This window comes from Truncatella angustata (assembly GCF_020726525.1).
Source record: "Truncatella angustata strain MPI-SDFR-AT-0073 chromosome Unknown BKA67scaffold_6, whole genome shotgun sequence".
NCBI classification, from domain to species: Eukaryota; Fungi; Ascomycota; class Sordariomycetes; order Amphisphaeriales; family Sporocadaceae; genus Truncatella; species Truncatella angustata.
In genome coordinates, this window is record NW_025763386.1 from 2131925 (window position 1) to 2154864 (window position 22940).

At 50.8% G+C, this 22940-nt stretch overlaps 9 protein-coding genes across 9 annotated transcripts; 4 read left to right on the plus strand and 5 right to left on the minus strand.

Moving 5' to 3' along the window:
• Positions 1 to 1198: 1198 nt before the first annotated feature.
• Positions 1199 to 2722, minus strand: BKA67DRAFT_348339 (cytosolic Fe-S cluster assembly factor CFD1). The gene is made up of 2 exons (XM_046096338.1): positions 2373 to 2722; positions 1199 to 2180 (listed from the first exon to the last, which is right to left on the minus strand). The coding sequence occupies exons 1-2, from the start codon at positions 2403 to 2405 to the stop codon at positions 1308 to 1310; spliced, it is 906 nt and encodes a 301-aa protein (XP_045956393.1). The 5' UTR covers positions 2406 to 2722; the 3' UTR covers positions 1199 to 1307.
• Positions 2723 to 3273: 551 nt separating this feature from the next.
• BKA67DRAFT_537953 (uncharacterized protein) lies at positions 3274 to 5760 on the plus strand (the record flags this gene model as incomplete). The annotated part of the gene is made up of 1 exon (XM_046100408.1): positions 3274 to 5760. The coding sequence occupies one exon, from the start codon at positions 3274 to 3276 to the stop codon at positions 5758 to 5760; it is 2487 nt and encodes an 828-aa protein (XP_045956394.1).
• A 274-nt stretch (positions 5761 to 6034) lies between these two features.
• BKA67DRAFT_573066 (uncharacterized protein) lies at positions 6035 to 7061 on the plus strand. The gene has a single exon (XM_046103324.1). The coding sequence runs from the start codon at positions 6496 to 6498 to the stop codon at positions 7000 to 7002; it is 507 nt and encodes a 168-aa protein (XP_045956395.1). The 5' UTR covers positions 6035 to 6495; the 3' UTR covers positions 7003 to 7061.
• A 7-nt stretch (positions 7062 to 7068) lies between these two features.
• BKA67DRAFT_348468 (uncharacterized protein) lies at positions 7069 to 8172 on the plus strand. The gene has a single exon (XM_046096340.1). The coding sequence runs from the start codon at positions 7239 to 7241 to the stop codon at positions 7950 to 7952; it is 714 nt and encodes a 237-aa protein (XP_045956396.1). The 5' UTR covers positions 7069 to 7238; the 3' UTR covers positions 7953 to 8172.
• A 194-nt stretch (positions 8173 to 8366) lies between these two features.
• BKA67DRAFT_660888 (major facilitator superfamily domain-containing protein) lies at positions 8367 to 10405 on the plus strand (the record flags this gene model as incomplete). The annotated part of the gene is made up of 10 exons (XM_046107709.1): positions 8367 to 8417; positions 8470 to 8614; positions 8748 to 8865; positions 8919 to 8983; positions 9048 to 9530; positions 9586 to 9695; positions 9749 to 9764; positions 9824 to 9837; positions 9915 to 9983; positions 10037 to 10405. The coding sequence occupies 10 exons, from the start codon at positions 8367 to 8369 to the stop codon at positions 10403 to 10405; spliced, it is 1440 nt and encodes a 479-aa protein (XP_045956397.1).
• Positions 10406 to 12485: 2080 nt separating this feature from the next.
• On the minus strand, positions 12486 to 13907 carry BKA67DRAFT_537956 (arginine biosynthesis protein ArgJ; the record flags this gene model as incomplete). The annotated part of the gene is made up of 2 exons (XM_046100409.1): positions 12486 to 13401; positions 13453 to 13907. 2 exons carry the CDS (start codon positions 13905 to 13907, stop codon positions 12486 to 12488), a joined length of 1371 nt encoding a protein of 456 aa, XP_045956398.1.
• Positions 13908 to 14578: 671 nt separating this feature from the next.
• BKA67DRAFT_497576 (uncharacterized protein) lies at positions 14579 to 16133 on the minus strand (the record flags this gene model as incomplete). The annotated part of the gene is made up of 2 exons (XM_046097052.1): positions 14579 to 15813; positions 15866 to 16133. Coding segments are annotated over 2 exons (1503 nt in total), but the record flags the coding sequence as incomplete, so codon positions are not given.
• Positions 16134 to 17506: 1373 nt separating this feature from the next.
• Positions 17507 to 18981, minus strand: BKA67DRAFT_573075 (glycosyl hydrolase family 43 protein). Its single transcript, XM_046103325.1, has one exon. The coding sequence runs from the start codon at positions 18738 to 18740 to the stop codon at positions 17733 to 17735; it is 1008 nt and encodes a 335-aa protein (XP_045956400.1). The 5' UTR covers positions 18741 to 18981; the 3' UTR covers positions 17507 to 17732.
• A 2102-nt stretch (positions 18982 to 21083) lies between these two features.
• On the minus strand, positions 21084 to 22670 carry BKA67DRAFT_660892 (centromere/microtubule-binding protein cbf5; the record flags this gene model as incomplete). Its single annotated transcript, XM_046107710.1, has 3 exons — positions 21084 to 21634; positions 21692 to 22480; positions 22574 to 22670. 3 exons carry the CDS (start codon positions 22668 to 22670, stop codon positions 21084 to 21086), a joined length of 1437 nt encoding a protein of 478 aa, XP_045956401.1.
• Between the last annotated feature and the right edge of the window lie 270 nt (positions 22671 to 22940).

Consider the following 22940-nt stretch of genomic DNA (forward strand, 5'->3'; position numbering starts at 1 on the left):
AGCGTCTGTCCAGGCAAGAGTCATCGGCTTGACCCAAAAGCAAAAGCTAGACTGAGTGATGGGCTCGAAAGGTCCGGGATGGGGACATGGGATATGGGATATGGACTACGAGTAACTATGTATTATGAATATGGATATGCATATACCGCAGGAGAGGGGGGGGGATACTCTGTGACTACAGTAGCGTAGTATCACAGGATGGTGCGTAAATGATACACAAAGTTCGGGATTTTTGCAGTGTGGTGAGAGAATCCTCCAGTCAAAATTGGGAGGGAAAAAAATATCCCAAGAATAAAAATAAAAATGGATGGGCAACCTCATCGACTTGCTCAGTGGGTGTGAGGTCACTTAAAGTGGGGAGCATTGGGTAAAAATTGTTCAATGTTTGTCGCGGGGCACATGCAATTGGGCATGTGATGTGCATGATGAGCATGGCACCTCAAGTGTCCACTAGGTTAGACTAAGCTTAGGTTAGTATTCAATGCCTGCCGTCCTTGGGTATGTGAAACTAAACAGAATAATGTGAAAATAAAACTAAAATAAAATATAATGAAGAGTACCTGGTTTAGACACCTCAGCATCCATTCTTTCTACGGGTACAAATAAACTTCCTCTTATGCTCGACTGTACTGGGGCCAGTTTCTTGGGGGGTCGGTTGATCGCTAAACGCCCTCCCGACAAGCCATTATATCGCTGGTTGTCTGGATAATTTATCTATAACCCGGGAAATCTTCGTCCAACCTTGCTGCTTGCTCATGTCACCACCAATGTACTTATAATCATAATTAGAATGCTTCAACTTAAGAAAGTGGTCGGGTGCAAGGACGGCTCCATTGCTTTGCTAATCACCCAATCAACCGGTTACACCCTGTGCGTACTAATCAGAGCTCATGCGAACATATCATCGCTGCAGCCGGGCCGTTCGTTTCCTCGCACTTGCTGCTGTGTCGGACTCTGCCTGCGATTTTCCATGCTGCGCAACAAGAGAGTCATGTCCATTAGCCGTCTTCCCCTTGCAGCGCGGGTGCGTTTGCGGCCAAGAACCGGTAATGTACGGCCCATGACAACGTCACAATGCAGTTGCTGCTGATGCTCCCGCTTCGTACGACGCAATATCAGTATTTTCCACGCGGGGAAGCGGTGCAGAACACGGCCACGGTTTCGTACCCTTTCAGCTGTATTTATCTACCCATGTGGCTGGAAGGCTTTACGCGTACAGGCCTCGGTATATTGCTGGCAGTCGGACTACGACACGAGGTAGATATAAACGTCATCTGGTGTCGAGGCCATTATTTCAAGCCCTGCACTTAGCCGATTGTACTGACAATGTCTTGAGTAATCTTTCTAAATATTGGCTCCAAGGAGCAGCCCCGGTATTTCTCTGCCAACAACGAGGCATCCTTGGACGGTTCAGGAGGGTTCTGCACACTGGCACCGGACACGTCTTGGCCGTGAACAATAGTGCCCTGGGGGTACACGGGTGGCGATCCCGTCTCGATCAGCATGACAAATTGAGGATCGATGGGCACAGCGTCTAGGAACCGAACGTTGAACTCTTGTGCCATGACTTGACCTCCCCCTTTGCTAAATATGTTGGTGCACTCGGCGCAGTTGGGGCAAACGAATCCAGCCATGTTCTCAACAACGCCGATAATGGGTATGCCAGTTTTAGAACAGAAGTTGAGTTCCTTTCTGACATCGGCCGTGGCAACTGCCTGTGGTGTTGTGACGATGACGGCGCCTGCGACTTGGCCGGGCCTCGCATCCTTGAGAAGTGTTTCAGCAAGGGATATATGTTCGTCCGACGTACCTGGAGGGGTGTCGATGAGCAAGTAGTCGACGTCGCCCCACAGGACGTCGGAGAGGAACTGGCGGACCATGGCGGTCTTCTTGGGCCCGCGCCAGACGACAGCGTCACCGCGACCGCGGAGGAGGAATCCCAAACTCATGCATCGTAGCTCGCCGACGCCGGCATCCGGGTTGGCGGCGTGGACGGGCACAGGCAACCAGCCACCGGGAGCTTGTGTGACCTTGGCATCTTCGATATTAAACATGCGCGGCATGGAGGGACCGGTCAGATCGACGTCGAGGACGCCGACCGAGTGTCCGGCAAGCGAAAGCGATAAAGCGAGCTGGGTCGTGACGGAAGACTTCCCTACGCCGCCCTTGCCGGAAAGCACCTGGAATTTTATTGGTCAGCATGATGAGTTGTTGCTTGTCTGTCCGTCTGCCTGCCTGCCTGCCTGCCTGCCTGCCTGCCTGTCTGTGGCTTTCGAAGGATGGGTAAAGAGAGCAAAGCAAAGGTTGGGCAATATGACAGGGCAGAGGTGGAAAGGGAAAAGGAAGGGGCCATGGAAGGGGCCATGGCATACCAGGACAATGTGCTTGACTTTTGACAATGACATGATTGTTCAGCTGATACGATGGGTAATCTGCTGCTCGGAGGAAATGCGTAGTGAGATTCAGCTTCTCTTCAATATTGATCATGGTCATTCGGCGACCCCATGCAACTGACCGTTCTGCGAGGAAGAATATATCTATAGTACGTTTAGGCGTGCTTATCCGAGCCGTTGATCGGCGAGGCAAAGCAATTTATCAGCAGTATCCTACTTATTATTACAGTAGCTTGGGCAAAGCTTAGGACTCAGACTCGGACAACCCCGCCATGGCCACGGCGAGAATGATGTCAACTAGGGGGGGTTGATCTGTAATGAACTTGTGCTTATTTCTTATCCTTATCGGTGTCGGTACCCTGTCTCAGATTTTCCACCGATGCGCGCTTTTGACATGAGCCAATGGCGACGTGTCAGTACTCAGTACCCAGCTCAGCTCAGCGCACAGTACGGAACACGTGGTGCCAGACTACCATGTATGTACCGTGTACAGACGTGGAGTTCAGTCGTCAGGCCCACGAGGGCCCCCTGGAGTCCGGCTTCTGCGGCAGAGCAAAGCCAAACCAACCCCCGGGCTCGGGGCTCCTGCTCAGGCCACCGGGCTTCTCCAGCGCGCTGCCCCTTATTAATGCGACTGTCACTGTGCTCATTGGACAACACCAAGTACAGTAATCCAACACTCTCCGTTTCGCAACAATAGCCCCTGCTGCGTCGCCAAGCACCACAGCTCGCTTTGCTTTCAGAACACAACATTGTCCCTTGACTACAGAGTCATTTCGGCATACCTACGGACGATGCTCACAGCAACCATTGCGCCTTTCCGCCCTTCCAGTCCATAACCCGCGTACCACGACCACCATGAACATTGACCCTCCGAGAGATGGATGATCCTTGGGGCTCACCATGGGCTTCCGCTCCCACTGATTCTGTCCACGAGAATGGCAGCCATCCGCCACCATCTCCTCCCAAGAGTCTGCTGAGCCCCCCTCCCAGAGCTTTCTTCAGCAGCAACACGAGCCAGCCAGTCCACGCGCACTCCCCCTGGGCCGACAACAGCTTTGGCGACTGGACAGGTTCTGCGCACGTCGACGACGCAGCTCCCACTTCAGCATGGAACTCTTGGACCGCCGACTCGAGTCTCACTCCGCGAGCCGAGTCTCCTGCGAAACAAAGCCCTATAGCATGGCCGAGTAGTGCTGCCACATCACCCGGCCTGAAACCCACCCTCATCCGCTCACGCTCATCCTCCGTCTTTCCCCAACATTCGCCAGATCCATGGGCTGCAGAGTCGCCATGGAACGACAGGAGCGACGCGCTTTCGAACGCTCCCGGCCAAACAGTCGTCGACAATATCCAACACGACCTCTCCGCCCCTACCCAAGTCGTTATACATGTTCAGCAGCCAAATACAAACCCACCAGGCAACGAAAATGATGAGCAAGTCATTGACGCCGACGACCAGGATGGGCTAAAATATACCGGGCCAGCCGCTGTTTGCGAAAGTCCAGTCTTGGTCAGCAATCTCACTGTTGAAGTGGAAGGCCATGAAACTCCGTCCCGGCCCTCTTCCACCTTCTCAGTTGAGAGCAATCATGCTTTGGACCGCCAGGATTCTCCAATCACCTCAATCGACGAAGAGTCCAATGTTCGCCCTCGCTCTGCCACACGAAAGGTCTCAAACAAAATCTCAGAGCTCGTGGGACTGTATGATGGGCTGGCCAAGGCTGCTACCAAAGAGCCCCAACTATCAGAGAGGTCTGCGCCTGGGGGTGGCAGTCGAGACAGAAGCGCCAGTCTTTCTATCAGCGCGAACCCTGATGTCGAAAATGGCACTGAGCATTGCCAAGATCCTCCCCAACAAAATTTAGCCGAGGTGGACAAGACAAGAACTTCGATATCTTCGAACAGGTCCTCTACTCCCAAGGTCGTGGCCCACGATATTGCCAAGCGCAGCAGTCTCGACCACGGCTGCAAAGGCCCGGCCTTAGTGCCAAACGCTGCCTCCGTCCCGGTCCAGCAATTAATCGACAAGTTCGGTGCAATAAAATTCGAGCCAGATGTGACACTGCTCGAAACGGCCTTCGCACATGATTTAGATCTCAACCAACAGGAAAGTGAGTTCGGAGACACTCTTGTGTCTGACCGTATTGTTGAGGATAGTTTCCAAACCCTTGAAGAACGCAGGGCCTGGTATCGCATCTCAAGGTTCGGCTCATCGCGGAAACACAACTCGGGCGATGAGGAAAATTACCACGCAGTGAATTGGCAAACTTCACAGCTTCACGTCGATGTCATCAAAATCGTTCGCAGGTGGATGGAAGAGGATTCTTTCTCCGGCAAGCCCACACTTGGTGGCAGTAAGCGCACGAGCGTCTTTAACTGGGACTCTTCAGCTGCCCCTGTCGGGCTTGACAAGATATTTGCCCGCCGATCGCTGGCGGCACGTCCCAAAACACACTCGATTGCCCCTCTTGGGCACACTCCAACATCGTCTGTCGGTTCATTGGGCAGTTTCTTGGAGGAGCGTAGATCGTTTCAGGAAATCGATACCCTGAGCAGCTCAAGCGGTCCACCAACCGCTCTGGCTTCACCTGTTGCCAGCTTTGGCTGGAGTTCAGAGCCACGGCTTGTGTCAACTCTCGCAATCTCAAGCTCAAACTCGAATGGAACAGAAACAAAGGCAGCGAGCCAAAATGTCCCGCCTGCCCTTCCTCTGTCTCCAATCTCGTCACCATTATCGACTATTCCGGCTGGGCAAACGATTACGTTCGGACAGCATGACGACGATGACGACGAATGGGGTGAAATGGTCTTCTCGCCTACAGAGGAGAATTTTACTCTGACGGAGGATAGCCTTGATCAACCAAAAGCAATATCGCAAACCTTGGCCTCGCCAATCATGACAGAAGCCCGGCCTGTTGTTGAAGAAATTCATCCCGTCTTTGAGGCTCAAAATGCGGTCGTAACGGCGCAGCCTTCAACCTCCAACCACAACGAGCACCATAAGAAAAACTCGGCTCCATCTGGTATTCCAGTACCTCAGAGCTTGTATTTGGCACCTTCTGTAGCTTCGTCGAGCCTTTCGGTAGATCCCTGGGCTTCTGCTGATATCTCTTTCTTTGATACACCAGCAACGAATTCCAAATCGGCCACTGCCAGCTCTAACACAGTGGACGCCCCATTAAGGAAACCAGCAACCACACATTGCGAACCTCGAGATAAACATTCTTCATCCACCAATTATATAGCTCCTTCTCAAGTAGGAGTCACACTGGGTCCCATCGAGAGCTCAGACAACGTAACAGCAACCGAAACAGTTCGACGAATTTTACAGAACTTACCCGACCTCACGTACATGTTACGATGATCAAGAATACCATAGTATTGTATTTATATTTATTTATTTATTGCGTTGGCTTTCATAGAGGTCAGTTTGCACATTATGATATCCACGACAACTCTCAGATGGATGTCGCATAACGCGGAGTTTGGGTAGCGAACAAGCATTTGGAAAGGTGTTCAGGTTTTGACATCGACTTTTAACTTGGTTCCATAAAAGTCTTGGAGAGCATCACCGACTACAAATAAGACTAAATCATTTTCGTGCTGGCGTAGTATTTGTATACATATTGTCTTATAAAAAAGAAGAAGAAGAAGAAGAAGAAGCAGAAACACTGAGCGCTTTCGTTAACCCATGTCTCATGATTCGATCCTAGGAGCGGCTGTCGTCGCATTCCAAAGGTGGAATTACCATCCCGATGGAATGTTGCAGCCCCAACCTCCGTGCAAACAGCCTCAACACGAATCATCATACCACCCAACCTGCGGTGTGGAACCACATCGGGCAGCAGTTGTGAAGTTAATAGTCAAGCGGCTGGTCCCTTCCATGCAATGCAGGTGAGCTGTCACGAAAGTTTTGACGTCGCCGTACATAGCATTCCGCTCGAAGGCCACTACATACATTATACACGATGGCACTATACAACGGTGCTCAGGGAGAGCGGCTCCAGCTACTTTTTCTCACTATGTCTACGTTTGTTTTTGTCGACCTGGGGCCCTGGTGTTACTGCCTTGTTCACTTTCTCGATTCCAGTTCAACACGATGACCAACGATACTGACAAAGATCAAGCATTGGCAACTAGCGACAACGCAGAAGCTTTGCTGGTCTACAGTTCCTCTGAGCAATTTAATCACGAGCAGAAGCGCAGGAAACGGCCCTCGGTTGTTCTAGGAGCACTCTGTGTTCTCTTTCTCTCGAGCGGGAGTGGCATTGCACTTGCCATGTTACTTGTACTTGATCCCGTCGAAGTGCAAGGCGCCTGTCTGTCACGAGACTTTATACTACAAGCCGCGCTGCTGTCACTGTTATATATCGCCTTACATATCCGGGTAGCGCTGCGAGATTACACAAGGACACAGCCAGGGCCGCCTCATATGCACAGGAATTATTTACATACCACTGCGCTACTTGTCGCACGGCTGTCCATATCAGTCTGGGCTTGTGCCCTGATCGCGACGTCTGTAATGATCTCACGGGCACTGCCTCTGGAAGGGTTGGCAAGCAAGGTGCCGGTTCTCAACCTATTACTATGCATTGGTGCACTGTAAGACGTTCATAAACTGCCTCGCAGGCTCCAGGCTGATAGGATTGTAGGCCATCGTTTATTGTCATCTCTTGCACGATCGAGACCCATCCAATACCATTCGCAACAACAGGCTTCTCGCAAACATCCTTGCTGACCTGCCGGGTCAGCGAGTTTGCAGGTGACTTGGCTGTCGATGAGAGCGTACCACGACGTCCATCCGTGGACACGTCGCAAGAAAATAGAGGGTCAGCTTTCCTGATGATCAGCACAGAAGCCCCCCAGCCGGTGACATCCCATGCTGCCAGTCCCATGAGAAAGCAGATTTTACGGAAGAGCACATCTGATAGCAGCGTGGAAAGTGGTCCCTCTGCTTGTGGAGTGCCTGTAGCTTCGGCAATAGGGGCGCCAGAGGTAACTCAAATTTCGACACGGTCTGTTCGAACAACTTCAACTCCACAACCTGTATATTACCCAGGCGGCTGGCGCAGTGAATGGAACCACCTAGCAATACAGATTCATGGACTTGATATCGTTACTGAGGCATCTACCGGAGGTTCAATAAGGGCTTCTACATATGCTTCGTCATGCTTTCCTCAAGCTCTGGACATCTCTTCCTCCGCCCCGACTTCGTCAAGCCCGGTAGAAAAGCACAATGCGACGCCGGTTACGAGTATCGACAGCACGAGACAAAGATCTGGGCTCTCGACTGTAAGGAGTGCCACAAAGCCAAGAGAAGTATTGGCGAAACCAAACATAGGGCCATTATATTCTCCTGTCACGATGTTTGAGAGCGATTTCGGAAGTGATGCTGGCAAGCCAAGTGAGTTGCCACAGATACTCCAAACGCCTGCCTTTGCACTTTTGAGAGGCGCTCAGCGGGCACAACAATCGTCTGGTAGTGCAAGCCCAAAGTGGAAGCGCTACCCATGTCAGTCGCCCGAACTCATAGGCAAGGCCGGACAAACGCGTTAGGGGCCTGTATGTAAACCCCATTCTGATGCCTGCGAATCGTGCACTTGGACGAGCTTTACTCGGCGAAGATAACCACAATGACCTGCCCACTCCCCCAGTCCCCCAGCTATTTCGCGGGACTAACCCACCAAAAGTACAAGCTAGCGCTCCTTCGCCGCCAATAATTACAGGCCTGCTCGTCAAACTGACCCGTAATATCATGTTTATCCACTACCTGTATCCACTGTCTATTGTACTCAACCCAAGTCCCATCCTTGCTTTCCCCGACTACGGCATGGAGTCCCGAATGTTTGTTTCTCTGATCTTTTATGCGCAGTTCTGCCTCTGACTTAAGACCCTCGATACTGTCTCCCATCGAAACCTGGCTCTTTTTAAAAGAAGTCGAGCGCCGGGCTTCTTATACTGGACCTTGAAATGGCCATGAAGCAGTTTGCTGAAGATGCCGAATCCGGTAAGCCCAGAGAAGTAAGAACTCTTGCCCTCGATAGGATGAAATTGTGTCTGACAAGAGCAATAGACTTTGGACACAGCTGGATCCTCGTCACATATAGAAGACATCGACTTAGACGCTGAAAAGGCACTTCGTTGGCGGCAAGACAAGCGCATTATTCCACTATCTGCGGGCATCTACTTTCTGTGTTATCTTGACAGATCTAACATTGGTAAGCAAGCAGAAGCGCCTCACTGGCAATTTTTTCAAAACAAGAAGCTCGGTGGCTATTAGCACTCACAATACCTATTCCCACTCAGCATAGTCTTTTTCACTGCCGTGAATAGAACCTGACGCGTAGACAGGGAATGCTAAAATTATGAACTCGTCTACCCATAATGATCTACTGAGTGAGACGGGCATGTCCAACTATGAGTACACCATTGCACTCATGATCTTTCTAGTCGCGTATGGTCTATTCGAGTAAGCACAATACCTTCAGCATTCCCAAAGAGGCCACTATTAATCATGTTCAGGGTGCCCTCGAATATACTTCTAAAACGACTGAGACCATCACGCTGGATCGCCTTCTTAATGTTCGGTACGTAGCCCACTGGAAGAGCCACTCACGACATTACAAGCATGGTGGCGCTGACATATCCCAGCATGGGGCGCATGTACAATGGGACTGGGCGGTGTCCACAGCTACGCCTCAGTGACAGTGGTAAGATTCCTGCTGGGTGTCTTTGAGGCAGGACTATTTCCCGGTCTGGTCTACTATCTGACCTTCTGGTACACATCATCAGAGCGCAGTCTTCGAGTGGCCTTCATTCTAGCATCGGCGACACTAGCCGGTGCATTCGGCGGTGCCATTGCTTATGGCGTAGGACACATGAACCAAGCAGCTGGTTTATCTGCGTGGCGATGGTTGTTCATCATTGAAGGCGCCCCTTCCTGTCTATCTGCCGTGGCAGTGTGGTTCTTGTTACCAGATTTTCCCGAAGACGTGAAGTGGCTGAACACGGCCGAAAAGGCCCTTGCAACTCAGCGACTTGGCCTTGAAGGGAGCAAAGGACATGACGGTGGCATGACTTGGGCTGATGCGAAAGCCACGCTCGGAGACCTCAGACTTTGGGGGCACTATATTGGTATGTCACAAAACATTTGTACACGTCTTGAGTCCTCCGCTGACATGGCGCTCAGTCTACTTTGGCATATCGGTCCCGTTTAGTTCATTGTCACTCTTCACGCCATCCATAACTGCTGGTTTAGGATACAAAGATCTCCAAGCTCAATTAATGACCGTTCCTCCGGTAAGGTATTGCCAGAAGAATCATGTGAACTCTCACTAATTTCAGGATTGCAGTATGCCGTAGCTTATGGTGAGTTCTTCCTTCTAGGTATTTTGTGTATCTAATGATAACCACTAACCAGTGCTTAGTTGTACAAATCCTCGTAAGTAAAATTACTCGTGCTCAATACCTACGATTTTCTATCTTGTGGAAAATGCCCACCATGCTGATTGTTGATAGACATCATGGTCTGCTGACCATTTCAACGCTCGCGGTCTTCATTCCGCAACGTTGGCGACTATCGGAGCTGTATGTTGTTTTGCCACTACACATTATACTAGCTCGCTAAGTGTTATTATTAGATCGGATTCCTTGCTTCGGCTGTACTGCCTGCTGATGCATATGCATCTCGATATGGTTGTCTCATCGTTGCGGCATGTGGAGCCTTCGCCTGTATCCCCCCGCTTCTCGGATGGCTGTCCTCGAACATCTTCAGTACCGCATCGGTAGGTATGGCAATCGCGTTGAACATTGGGCTTGGAGGCGCGCCTGGCCAGATTGTGGGTGTTTGGATTTACAAGGCCAACGAAGCGACAGTTGGTTACCCTACAGGACACTGGACGAACGCTGCGCTGTTATTCATGGTTGCCGTTGGATGTGGAATGCTTCGCGTCTATTATGGCTGGAAGAACTCTAGAGCATCTCCTGGAGCACGGCTGTTTAAATACTGATCAACAGGTAATTCGCCCACGTTTCCTCTGATCAACGCTTCGGACAATTGGAAATCCTCAAGATCTCATCAAAGCGTATGAGTGTTTACGATTACTCGCTGGACTTATGATGTATATCTCTCGGATCAAATATTACGTTAGTTGAATATACGACGTGCACCCATCAATAGTCACCCATCGTGAGGTGTAGTAAGGCTACTAATTCGGCCCCACTGTCGGGGCATGGAACAGGACAGAATTTAACCAGTTCCTCATCGTATCATCGTCTTCGTCTATTCAGTCATTCTTTTGACGGCCTCTCTCCGCCGCGGATAATAACGAGGACACGTCTGGTCGAAGAGTGTGGTCTTGAAACATACACTCTGCTACATCCATTCGAAGATGGTATTAATCGACATGATTCTAGTCTCCCTCCAATAACCAGGCGCCGTATGACACAAACTCGGCGTCGTCAAGTTTTGAGTCATCCAACGTCACGGCAATGAGGCCTGGTGTAGGTGGCCTGCGCGGTATCGCTAATGTGATCAGTGATTGCATACACTGGGTTTGGGTCAGCAAAGTTTCCATCTCACACAAGTAGATGATGAATCCCCATTGCGACATACCAGAGGTTTATAGACGACCCATAGTTTCCAGGCACCTGCAACTCACAAACACTAGATCCGTTGGGGTCAGCCGGTATGTAATCCCATTCGTCTGGGAATTTTTCCTGTCACTGAGTTAGCTTCCTTGGAGATGTGATACCAATTGTGAGCGAACTGGCAGGGGCCGAATAAAGCGACTCGCCCATGTTGCGCCGATTGATATAATAACAATTGTTACTTGGACAAATGTTTTTGATCTGCTATAATGCTCTCCCCCCCCCTCTCTCTCCTGCTCTTTCATCTCCTTATCTACACCGAAATCACCTCGCTACCTTCCGTTAGAGAACATAGCCAGAATACACCCTGTTGTGGAATGGACGTACATTAAGCTTGGGCACGAGACTGCGATGGTCGGAATCATTAACGCATTCGATAAAGAGTGGATAGACAATTGGACACTCCGCCATGTTTGTCTCACTAGAAAAAAAAACCACACTGTTGTATGGATCCAGATCGAAGTGTAGGATCGATGACTCGAAATATATGTGCTTCACGAGCAAGGTTCTAAGAACAGGTTTGTGAGCATGAGCTTGGGTTTCTCAGCGAGGGGGATATGCGTACTCACCCTCGTCTGTGTGGATTTCTTCCTGGTGTCTTTTCCTGGCCATTGACCTTTTTTTGACCTTTACAACAAAATACTTGCTATTGGCCAGCTGAGCAGGATCGTGGAATCGATAATGTAGTGCTGGTCCCAAACCACCACACCCAAGACACTTGCGATGCTGCAGATTTGGCCCGACGAATTCTTCCTTCGCCGTAGTTCAGCCGCGTCCGAATTCCCTGAACAATCCTGTTTTTCCAACGAGGGAGGACTTGTTGTATCATATAGATTCACACCGCCTACCACTCTGTGGAAAGCCAGAGATCGCGTGAACCGCTGCCTACGACGCGGAATAGTCGGCCCTATCTTCTTTCCAGGCTCTAGCGCAGGTGTCTTGCTTCAATTAGGATCGTATGGATGTCCGGGTAATCAACAGCGTTAAAAACAGCGCGCCTGGTACACTGATGGCGAAATCTTGCGGTGTATGACTGCATAAGAGCATAGTACTGTTGGTCCCGCGTCACTGCTGGTATATTACCGTGATCTCCCATTTTTCGGATCTTGTGGTATGCAAGGCCAAGATTCTCTTCTAAAGCTAGGAACTTAAATGGCTATGCGCATTTCTCAGCCTCAAATGTCAATGGTAGCATTTTGTGGGAACAGATAACAATTGATGATAGAGACAATAAACGCTGCAGTACTTCTATAACTTCGAATATGCACAAAGACCGGTAGGCTTGTTACCTCTTCCGACTGTTCACGAGGTAGGCAAAGAAAGAGACAAATAGCATCTGGACAGCGTCCTGCTCAGTGTCTGCAGTCCCAGCCATGCTTGCTCCTCCGGAAATACACTGTGAAGCTGGCCAGCTCCAACTCCAAATCCCCGAGCGGGTATCTACGTACGGTAGTCGCCGTTGATGGTGATATACTCATGGGAGTAATCGCATGTCCAGTATGTGGCCTCTTTTTTGCCAGTGCCGAGTCGCACAAGGATTTCGAGGTCCTCGTGCTCCAAAATTTCAGCTGCCCTCTCTTCGTCGACCATCTCTGGCTCGCCGTCAACTAGAAGTTTCAATTCGGCACTTCCGTCAGTGGGGACGAAGGAGACGTTAGTCTTCTCAGGAATAATCTCGGCGACATCGTTCACACCAGCGCCGGGCTCGGTAATGAGCGAGTAACCAGTGGCGCACAGGATACGTCCCCAGTTTGCGTCCTTTCCGTACAACGCCGTCTTAACCAATGGCGACCGGGCAATGGTGCTAGCGATCTTACGAGCACCGTCCTCGCTAGATGACTCTGTGACTCTAATAGTAACAAACTTGGTCGCGCCTTCTCCATCACGAACGATCAGCTGAGCGAGCTCAGTCGAAAACGCAGATAGGGCCTGCTGGAATGCCTGGTAATCTTGTGAAGTCTCAGATGTAACCTGTTCGCCGCCTGCAGCACCGTTGGCCAAAAGAGCTACGGTGTCGTTGGTTGAGGTATCACCGTCGATAGTGATGCTGTTAAAAGATTTATCGACAGCACTCTTGAGTAGACCGGGCAGAAGCTCGGGAGCAATTGGTGCATCGGTGGCGATGACACCGAGGAGGGTTGCCATGTTGGGGTGGATCATACCAGCGCCTTTAGTCATACCCGCAATGCGATACTCGATCGACGGCGACGAGGGCAGGGTGAAGGCCTTTGAGATGAGTTTAGGGAACGTGTCAGTTGTGCAGATGGCGGTTGCGCATGTCAGCCAGTGATCGTGAGTAGAACCCAGCTTTTGGTAGGCCACTGGGACATTATCTAGGATCTTCTTGATTGGTAGCCTTGGCAGCATGTCAATAACATAATCCGGCTCTTGTCAAGTCCAGACTTACCTTTGTCCTATCACTCCGGTGCTCATGACGATGGTCGCTTTGTTGGCGCCGAGGGCCTTGTCGGCCTCTGTGGCCATAGCTTCAGCATCTTCCAAACCACCCTTGCCGGTTACAGCGTTGGCGCATCCCGAGTTGATGAGAACACCTTGCAGATCTGTGTTGTTCTTCTGCTGCAGAAGGGTACGGCTGAATGTCACAGGTGCAGCTTGGAACTTGTTCTTCGTGAACACGGCGGCTGCAGCACACGGCCGGTCCGAGGTGATGAAGGCCAGGTCTGGTTTGGTGGTGTTACTGGGTTTGACTCCGACAACGGTGCCGGACACCCTGAAGCCCTGAGGGTAAGTACCGCTTGTAGGCACGTATTTCTTCTTGGCCGCTGGTATGGAGCTGGCTGAAGGTGCAGAATACATCCTCCGGCCCAATTGGGTCGGAAAGCGGTTGATTGACCTCATCATTGTCGTTCAGTGGTGATGTATGATCAAGAACGTTGTTGACTTGACATTCACTCACGTTACGGGAGGCCTGAGAAATTTCAATGCTCCGCTGCCGCGTCTCTGGCTCCAGCTACTTAAGCGGCGAAGCGGGGCCCCCTGGGTGCGCTTTTAGCCCGTCGACTTATGACGCATAACCAGACGAGACGACTTTCCATTCCGATTGAAGTCACTGATCATGATGATCTGAGTCATTGAGCTGCCTCAGACGCGACGTTGGCTGTTTGGAGATTTCAATCTAAATCGAGAATCAAGCTCCTCTGTCTGTTATGTTCCCTAGGATGACTATCTACGGCTAGAACTCCGACTTTGTCCTATAAGCACTCTTCAGACTGTGTAGGCTTAACGAACCCGGCCATCCACGGGCCAGAAACGCAGATCAGGATAACGTGATGTCACCCTCAATCTGTCGGCGGCGGAAGAATAATGTTTCTTGGAAACATGGTATTTCGATTGAGTGTGCACAATGTGGCACAGTTCTAAATCAGATAGGCGTGGTTTGGTCCTGGGCCCCATAACGTCTAGCTCCCGCAGGTGGAAAAGTCACTCCAGTCCAGTACAGTCCAGTCCGATCTTATATATATATATATACTGAAGTAGCCAACACCATTAATGAGAACATGCTAGAACCGCTTTGGCGAAGGCGGTCCCTGGAACATAACGCTGATCTCTTTCGTCTCAACAGGGCTCCCTGTATTACTGCTTGACCTCTTCCCCTTATTTCCACCCAGTATACTTAGAACACTGATGGCCGGCCGACTTGAAGGCCTGGGTGGTAGCGGAGTGTCCCAAGCTGGTTTCTTCTGGTCCCAGGCGCGGCTGATTAGTGGGCTCGACGTTGAAGCTGAGGTTGGGCTTGCATAAGATGCTTCAGGGACTGTGCCCATTTGTGGCACGGAGGCACCATATTCAGCCGGATTGTATGGTTTTAGAGGTAGGAGATGCGCAGTGCTCTTGTTACTGGTCGTACTCGCCGGTGTTGTCATATCGTCGATCGGCGAGAAGTTCCTAGATTTGGGCGACGTCGAATGGTAGACGTTGGTGGGAATAGTTGGTGCAGCAGTTGATATATTATAGAGTGGCAAGCTGGGACCGTTGCCGCGAGCACTACGCTCCAACTTGAAACCCGGCCTCGAGTCCCACTGAGAAAACTTTGTGATGGTTGGTTCGGATGTCGCCCTGTTTGGTGTAAATGCGATCGTGGGGGAAGTGAATTGCTTCTCCTCTGGTATGGGCCTCTCAGTTGGACCAGAAAATAAATTCGGCGAACGAGGCGACAGGGGCGCCTGACAGCGGAAAGATAGCGAAGAGACTGGACGATGATTGCTTCGCTTGGGAGGGCGCGTCTTGGGAGATCCTCCGAGGCGGACCCGACGGTTACGTTGTTTCCTGTGACGTACGAAGAAGAACCCAGCAATCGCCAAAATAACGACAACAGCAGCAATTGCGATTCCGACAACAGTTGTAGTCGGCAATGCCTTATGAGCGCTGGATTCTGCTGATGAAGCTGCAGGATCGACTATACTGACCAGTGATGTCGAGAAAACGGTGTCATTGAGCCCAATCAGTGTGCCGTTTGTGGGCTGCTGCTGGCATCCTGCCTCAAGAGCGACCATAAAGTTGGCCATATAGTCTTGACCATCGGAAGCAGCTATGCAGGCCTTGCACTTGGAAATAGTTGTGTCCGTCATTGCGCCGCCGTCCGCGCTGCAGTATCCGTACGCCTGCAAACCTGTCACATCAAGATTGTCGCCTGTTAAGGCTTCCTCTAATCCGCCGCAGGCTGTTGAGGTCGAGCATGGTGTTGAGGCTACGTTGGTTGCATTGGGAAATCCAAAGACGCAGTAGTCAAAGGTATATCTCAAGTTGTCTGACGATAGTTAGTTCATTCAACCTGAATGTAACAACGGGCGTCTACTTACATAAGAACCAAGATTGATCACTTTCTGAGCCTTGGATAAAGGAACTGTCCTGTAGACAGCTCATACATCTCTGGAACTTCTGTCCAGCCAACGTGGAGGAAAACTCCTTGTCGTAACATGTGATGTCATCATTGGCAGTGTTTGATGAATTAGGGTCCGAAATATCCAAGCCTTTAGAATCGACACAAAAGGAAGAGCAAGGCGAGTTTGGCGTGACCTGCAAAGCCGCAATTTTCGAGCCGAGCAGGGCGAGGGCTAAGCAGATACTGATAATCAATGATGCCATTTTCGTCTAGAGATATTAATTGGATATCTAGTTAAATGCTCCGAAAGGTTCGCACAGGGTCCACAGGGTCGTGAGGAGGGTCTGGTATGTTTGAAAAAGAAAGAGTATATGTTTCGGAATTAAAATGATAGAACCATGAGACGAACCAGCAGCCTGCTGCAGTATCTATGTCATGAACACACCGTAAAACAAGAAGAGAAGAAACATCCGATAACTAAACTGCGCAACTATCGCAAAGAAGATGCACAAGTCGACGAAGAGTCGGGATGTGGCAGAGAATATATCACCAGCATGGCACCATGAACATGTGCTCGGTATTCTAGACTCATGCACAGTAGCGCAGCGGCCCCCTACCTTTCGCCATAATTCAGGCACAGCACCTGCAAGATGGGTGACATTGTCAAGAAGGGAGCATTGTACCGCTGGGACTATCGATTGAGTTCCCCTGGTTGAACGCACTGTTGGAGTAATGGCAAAGCACTACCCGGCCTAGAACAGGCAGATTGGCCGATCCAGCACATCGGGTACGGCACAGTCAGTACGGGCAAACAACATGCACAGCCAACGGGACCAACCAGGACGAAGCAAAGGACGCCTCCATGAGTACCAAGCGCCGTGATGGCGACCAGCGGTCCTCTAATAGGTCGGCTGTTAGTGTGGTTGGCGGTTGGGGACCTGAAGCTAGACCCAGATCGCATCAGCGCAAACAGGTGGTACTGCATGAAAGACAGGGATAGTGGCGTGTAATGCTTCTCGCCAACATGGTCGGTCGCTGAAGCCGCAGCCGGTACGTTACCTGTAGTATGCGACTGAATAATGATTTACCTCCAACCCCTTCCCTCCCCCTCTAAAAAGAAAATAATTTGGTGGGAGGCTCGAGGATGCGCACAAGTAACGAAGGTTGCTCGTGAACAAGCAGATATCTGCCCCTAGATAGTATTCGGGCCACTGTCTAGACTTTAACGGCGAGCAAGGGTGTAGGCTCACGACCAGAGTAACATGAGAAGCTTGCGAAGCATGTTTGGCCCGTGGCTCGATAGTCTCGCCATTGCCGTTCAAAAATTTCTAAGAGTTGTGGTGTGCAAATGTGACAAATCTGGTGAAAGCTGCAGCACTCAGGATATTCGGCGCTTAAATCCAGGTCCACTCAAAAGCTTGAACGAATTCCAGTGACCTCCGGCCACCCTTGCTACATGTACGCCAAGCGTTGCCCGCGGCTAAAGATAGTCGAACACGCAACTCGCTATCGCTCGATTCATTCTGACGTCGCTCCATTGTCGGCTGGCAGATTCATTGACATGATAGTTCGGGCCGGGTCTGTCCTTTGTAGTTCGTGCACGGTATGCATACCTGCAGGAGAGGCCATCAATACCGAAACTACCGTGTACTAACCTTAGGAGATTCGAAGACTACTGCAAGAGAAGTGCTCTAACCTTAGTAAATCCCGTTTGTAAAATGTGGAACAACGAACGTGCGTAACACTGCTCTCTGTGCGATTGTATTATTCAAATCATTAAGGTGGTATCTTTTCCAAGTTTCCGAACTCCATGCGATGCTCCTGGAAATGCCAACACAAACCGTCTACATGCCGATGCCGTCAACCCCGTCTAGAACAACTTTCTTGCCCATCATGCCAATCTTATTCTCGAAGAGGCATCGTCCTTCATCACAGTCAGCATGAAACACTATGCCACTGCCGTCAACCAGAGGGGTCGCCCCGCCTGGCGCGGTGAGGCCAAACGAATCATCGCTAGTGACAAGGGGCACCGCGCTCCGTGTGTATGGACCTGTCACGCTAGACGCCGTGGCATAGTTCACGTTGTATGTCGGCTCTGTGAAGCAGCCAGAGCTGAAGAAGAGCACGTACATGCCCTTGCTGTTCCGGAAGATCGTGGGTGCCTCTACCAAGGGGCCATCTTCGTCCGTCCGATCTAGTACCTCTATCGGCTCGCCGATCTTGGTGGTGCCATCAGCGTCAACTTCTTGCATCAAGATAGGCGTCGAAATGATCGGTGCAACATCGTTATTGCATGATCCGCCATGGCCGATACTGTTGCCGTCAATCTTATAAACCACGTAGCGCTTGCCGTCTGCATCCTGAAAGCCGGACGGATCGATCGAGCCGCCGACACTGAGATCACAGTCGAATGGCTGATCGGCGGGCGTATATGGCCCAAGCACAGTCTCGGATATGGCGGTGCCAACGCAGTGGTGAGCCGTATTATTCCCCACCTGGCCGGAATAGTACATTACATACGTGCCATCATCAAGTAGGTGCACATCCGGGGCCCAGGTGTTCTGACCCGTCTCCCAGTCTCCACCTTTTGGGAGCAAGTCCGTGTCGATATATGTCCAAGGCCCCCGAGGATCCGAGGCGTTGGCAACTTGGACATTCTTCCCGTTTCCTGCTGTTGCGAAAGCATACCAAGTCCCATCTGTGTCCTGCAATATTGAGGGATCGGGGAAATCAACGTTGATTGCTGGTGCGCCTGCGCGCTTTATTATATGGCCTTGAGAAGCTAAAGGAGCCCCGAGGGTAAACCTTGTGCATAGCACAAGTGTTGTGAATATTCGAGTACAACTCCACATATCGGTATACTATATTGTATGTATGAGGTGTCGGAGCTCTAGTCTGTAGAAAAAGTGCTTGATGGTGGTCGCTACAAAGCCCTATGATGGTACTGTCTGAAATTGTAGATGTTTGCTGTGATAATGTTGCCAAGCTATGGGTATGCACTCTGCACCACAATCTGGTATAGAATGAGAGTATATGGCCTTGTCTGGGTGAGGAGTGAGCGTTATGCCACGCGCACGAGTCGTTTGTGTAAGGACGGGTAATAAGAATTATGATTAGCATAGAAGTGCCTGAGCTATTGAGCACTTGAACGTTCAGAATTTGGTATTGAAAGGGAAATGAGGAGCCCCTGTGTGATACTGCTGGATAGTTGCAGACGGGTCTTGTATACTGGTGCCCAAGGACAACTTATAAGACTAAGCATAGATTTGAAGCCCAGCCCTGTCAATGGCGGAAAGCAAGGGTAATATATAATCATGTTCCCACTCGAGATGCGATGAGCCCCTAGATGCCCACATAATGACCAGATTCAGCTCATGAGTCGGAAAATCGGAAGGGAAATTACACCCTTTGTGAGGGTTGATGCACGACAAGAGCATGGCCTACGCCGGTCCTTAGTGGACCACGGTAAGGTGATCTACACTCGTCGATGGACGAGCCTGTTCTCCCTTGACAGGGCTGAGGTTCCAGAAATTCGGAGAGTGCCAAGATCTGGCACCATGTCAGACAAGCTGTGCTTCGTGATGCGCTTGATTCAAAAGGGGCGGTGGGGCCTAGGATGCCGGGACAGGGCTTCAAATATCGCATGGTTGCTTGGTACGCCATCTTAGTAGAAGCCTTGAATCAAATTTTGTTTGAACATGCTGCGAGCATCCAGTAAGGGATAACTGAGAGACAGAGAGCGGTTCATCCTGTACGTATCACGTTTCTAGTTGTTAAAAACATATAATCAGAGCACCTGCTTATGAGCCAAACACTGTACCAGAAATCAGATGGTGACGAATGGAGGAATATTGGGCCCGCTTGATACTGGTTCCGATGATGGCAATGGAGGGGCTCAACCCAAGGAATAAATCCATGATCAGCAACTGATAAATACGTGGCGGATGTTGAGACCTGACTGGCGAATAGCGGCCGAGTAAGGATGAGTTGATGATCCTTCGCATGCTAGTGGTGGCCGTTCCTATTTACGGAACCTGCAAGTGAGATATACAGGTAACCCATCAAGTTCACACTAGAAACAAGCAAGGAGAGTAACGACAGTCATTTCACCCTTAAATGACTGTTCGGCCTCCTGTTATGCAAGAACAGATATCTGGATTCGCCAGGAACCCAACAGGTTCATGCGTTTCCAGTGGGGCGGAGGGGTCGAAACACCTGGGCGACCTCACGTTTCTTAATGCACAATGGTAATCTACCCACGGCTTGATTCAACCGAAACTTTGAGAGGGGCGAAGCAAAACTTTTGACGGCACAAATTTAAAGGAAATATTCCCAGCTTGATACTTAGTCCAGCACTTTGGGAGCATCGCCAATGGAAGGCGCCGCAGTACTGCAAGGCTTTGCGGCCACCATCCATGAATCATGGGAATATTTGAAGCGAGCATCATCGTCGACTACGTGCTCGTCACTAACTGACCAAATTCACACTTTTTCGATTATCTCGTCAAATTAGTCACAAAGTCCCTACTTGTAGCCTCAGGTTTCCTGTTGCATCTGTCCTGGCGTGAAAAGATCGCTCGGAACCCGAAGTGATCAGACCCGTGACGCGTCTTCTTCGTGTATCGAGAAAGCCGCTTTGTGGGCCACAGGCCGAACCCTTGACATTCCGTCTCAGAACACCCAGGTAGGATATCTTCAGATGAACTATCAACAGCTACTAATTGGAAAATTGTACGTTTGGTAGTCCACAATTCTACGTTTCCTTCTAAAATCGTGATTTGAACCAGTGACCAAGCAAACGTCTACACAACAATGGCATTTCGAGGATTCGTCTACAAATCACACGTCAAAATGTCAATAGAACCGGCGACGGACGGTGAAACGGGGCCATAAATAAATACGTGTCCTCCAGATAGTAGTCTAATAGGCAGCAGAACGTCGAGAATGGGACACTCAGGTAATGCGGTTCATGTCATGGAAAGATCCGAGAGCTCATCAATGCTGCTGTATCAATACCTGCAAGCCTATTTATCTAAGTGAACTCTTGACTTCACCATTGGCAGCCCAACACGATTACCAAACATCCGAACGCCTTTTCCTATGACCCTTGGGAATGTACCATACATGCAGCAAAACGCCGTAGACTACTGAGAAAGCTGAGAAGAAACAAGAAGACGGGGACTAGAGTTGATGAATCAATCAGAGTCGCTGTCCGGCGCAGAGGCCATAGAGGCTCGCTTGGCCTTCTTGGCTGCCTTCTTCTCTGCCTTTAATCGCTTGCGCTCCGCCTTCTCCTCTGCTGTCTCGCCGTCGTGCTTCTTGCGCTTCTTCTTGTCGTCATCAGAAGCAGGCTCCTCGTCGGCCTTCTTCTCAGGAACGGCAACAGCAGGAGCTTCTGACATGGTGACGTCACCAGCAGGGGCAGCCTCGGTGGCTGCGGCCTCACCAGCAGGAGGACCGAAATCCTTGTAGGACGAGGTCCAGGTGGCAGGTGTCTGCTCGTTGGGGCGTCCATACTTGTCAAGCTTGCCCGATGCCTTCAACTTCTTCTTCTCACCAGCGACGGGGCCGAGTCCCCAGCGTCTAGGGTAGAGATCCCTCTCCATGATGCAGCGCTTGACCTTGGCAACTACACCGTGGTCACATGTGCTCATCTCGACAGTGCTCATCTGAGCAATACCGATGGCGATGGCCTCACCCTTGGTGGTGATGAGCACAACCTCCTCATGGACATCAATGTTTGCCTCTGCAAAGAAATGATTAGTCAAAAGGTTGGATACACTTCAGAGACTGTAGAACTTACCATATCTCAGCAGACCGGGAAGCATGAGCTTGGCGCCATAGCAGATGGCGTTGACACTGCTGTCCTTGACGACAATTCTCTTATAGCCGACCAAGAGAGTCTCGAGGGGCTGGATGATGTTCCTGAGGTATGCCTCGTTTCGCTGGTTGTCAAGCATGTACTGGGCATCGAGAACGTCGTGCAGGGTGACGAGGTCCTTGGTCTCGTCCATGGCACCACTTCGAACTCTGCGCAGCTCCTGCATGTGGCCGCCGACACCCAACAACAGGCCCAAGTGTACGCAAAGGGTTCTGATATAGGTACCAGCCTCGCAGCTGACCCAGAACACACCGAGATGGCGATCATTGTCGAACTCGATCAGCTTGCTCTCGTGAATGGTACGAATACGGAGCTGACGCTTGACGGCGGAGATCAAGGGGGGTCTTTGGAAGAGAGCACCGGTGAGGGTCTCGAGGGCGCGGGCGAATTGAGCCTGGCCGCCAGGCAGCTTGTCGTGCAGGCGGATGACGGCAACGTACTCTTTTCCGGCACCCTGCTGGGACTTGACGAGACGAGTGGCACGGTCGATGCAGACAATCAGGCACCCGGTGACCTTGGGATCGAGGGTACCGGAGTGGCCAGTCTTCTCAACCCGGAGAATACGCTTGACCCAGGCGACAACTTCGTGACTCGAGGGGTTGGAAGGCTTGTCCAGGTTGATGATACCAGAGCTGATGTAGGACTTGAGGTCGCGGTTCATGGGAGAGCAGCCATGGTCAATGGGGGTGAAGTGACCGGTGCGCACGAGAACTGCCGGGTGAATGTCAGTCAATGGCTCTCACAGCACAACTATATACATGTCTTTGTCCGCTTCTGGGTTCTCTCTCGAGTGGTGTCACGTACGCTTGTCATAGTTGCGCAGGAGCAGAGGCACCTGGCTCCAGTCAATAGCCGGAGTGGTAGCCTGGGGCTTGATGACGAAAGACTCGTTGCTAGCCATGTCTTCGTCGCAGTGATTGATGCTGTCCAAACAATACTCGGCGACAATGAACGAAGACTGAGGTTGACGGCGAAAAATTGCTGGAAATCTAATCAATGCAATTGAACTTTCAAAGCTCCAAAATTTTTCGAGGCACACTAATGTAATGTGAGTGCAAATGTGGAGTCGCAGAGAATTGATTGATTCGACAAAATCTAGCCCAATCAGCAACTAGCGCCATCACTTGGGGGGAGCTTCCGCCACAAGCAAAGCCACAGCCTCATGTTTACA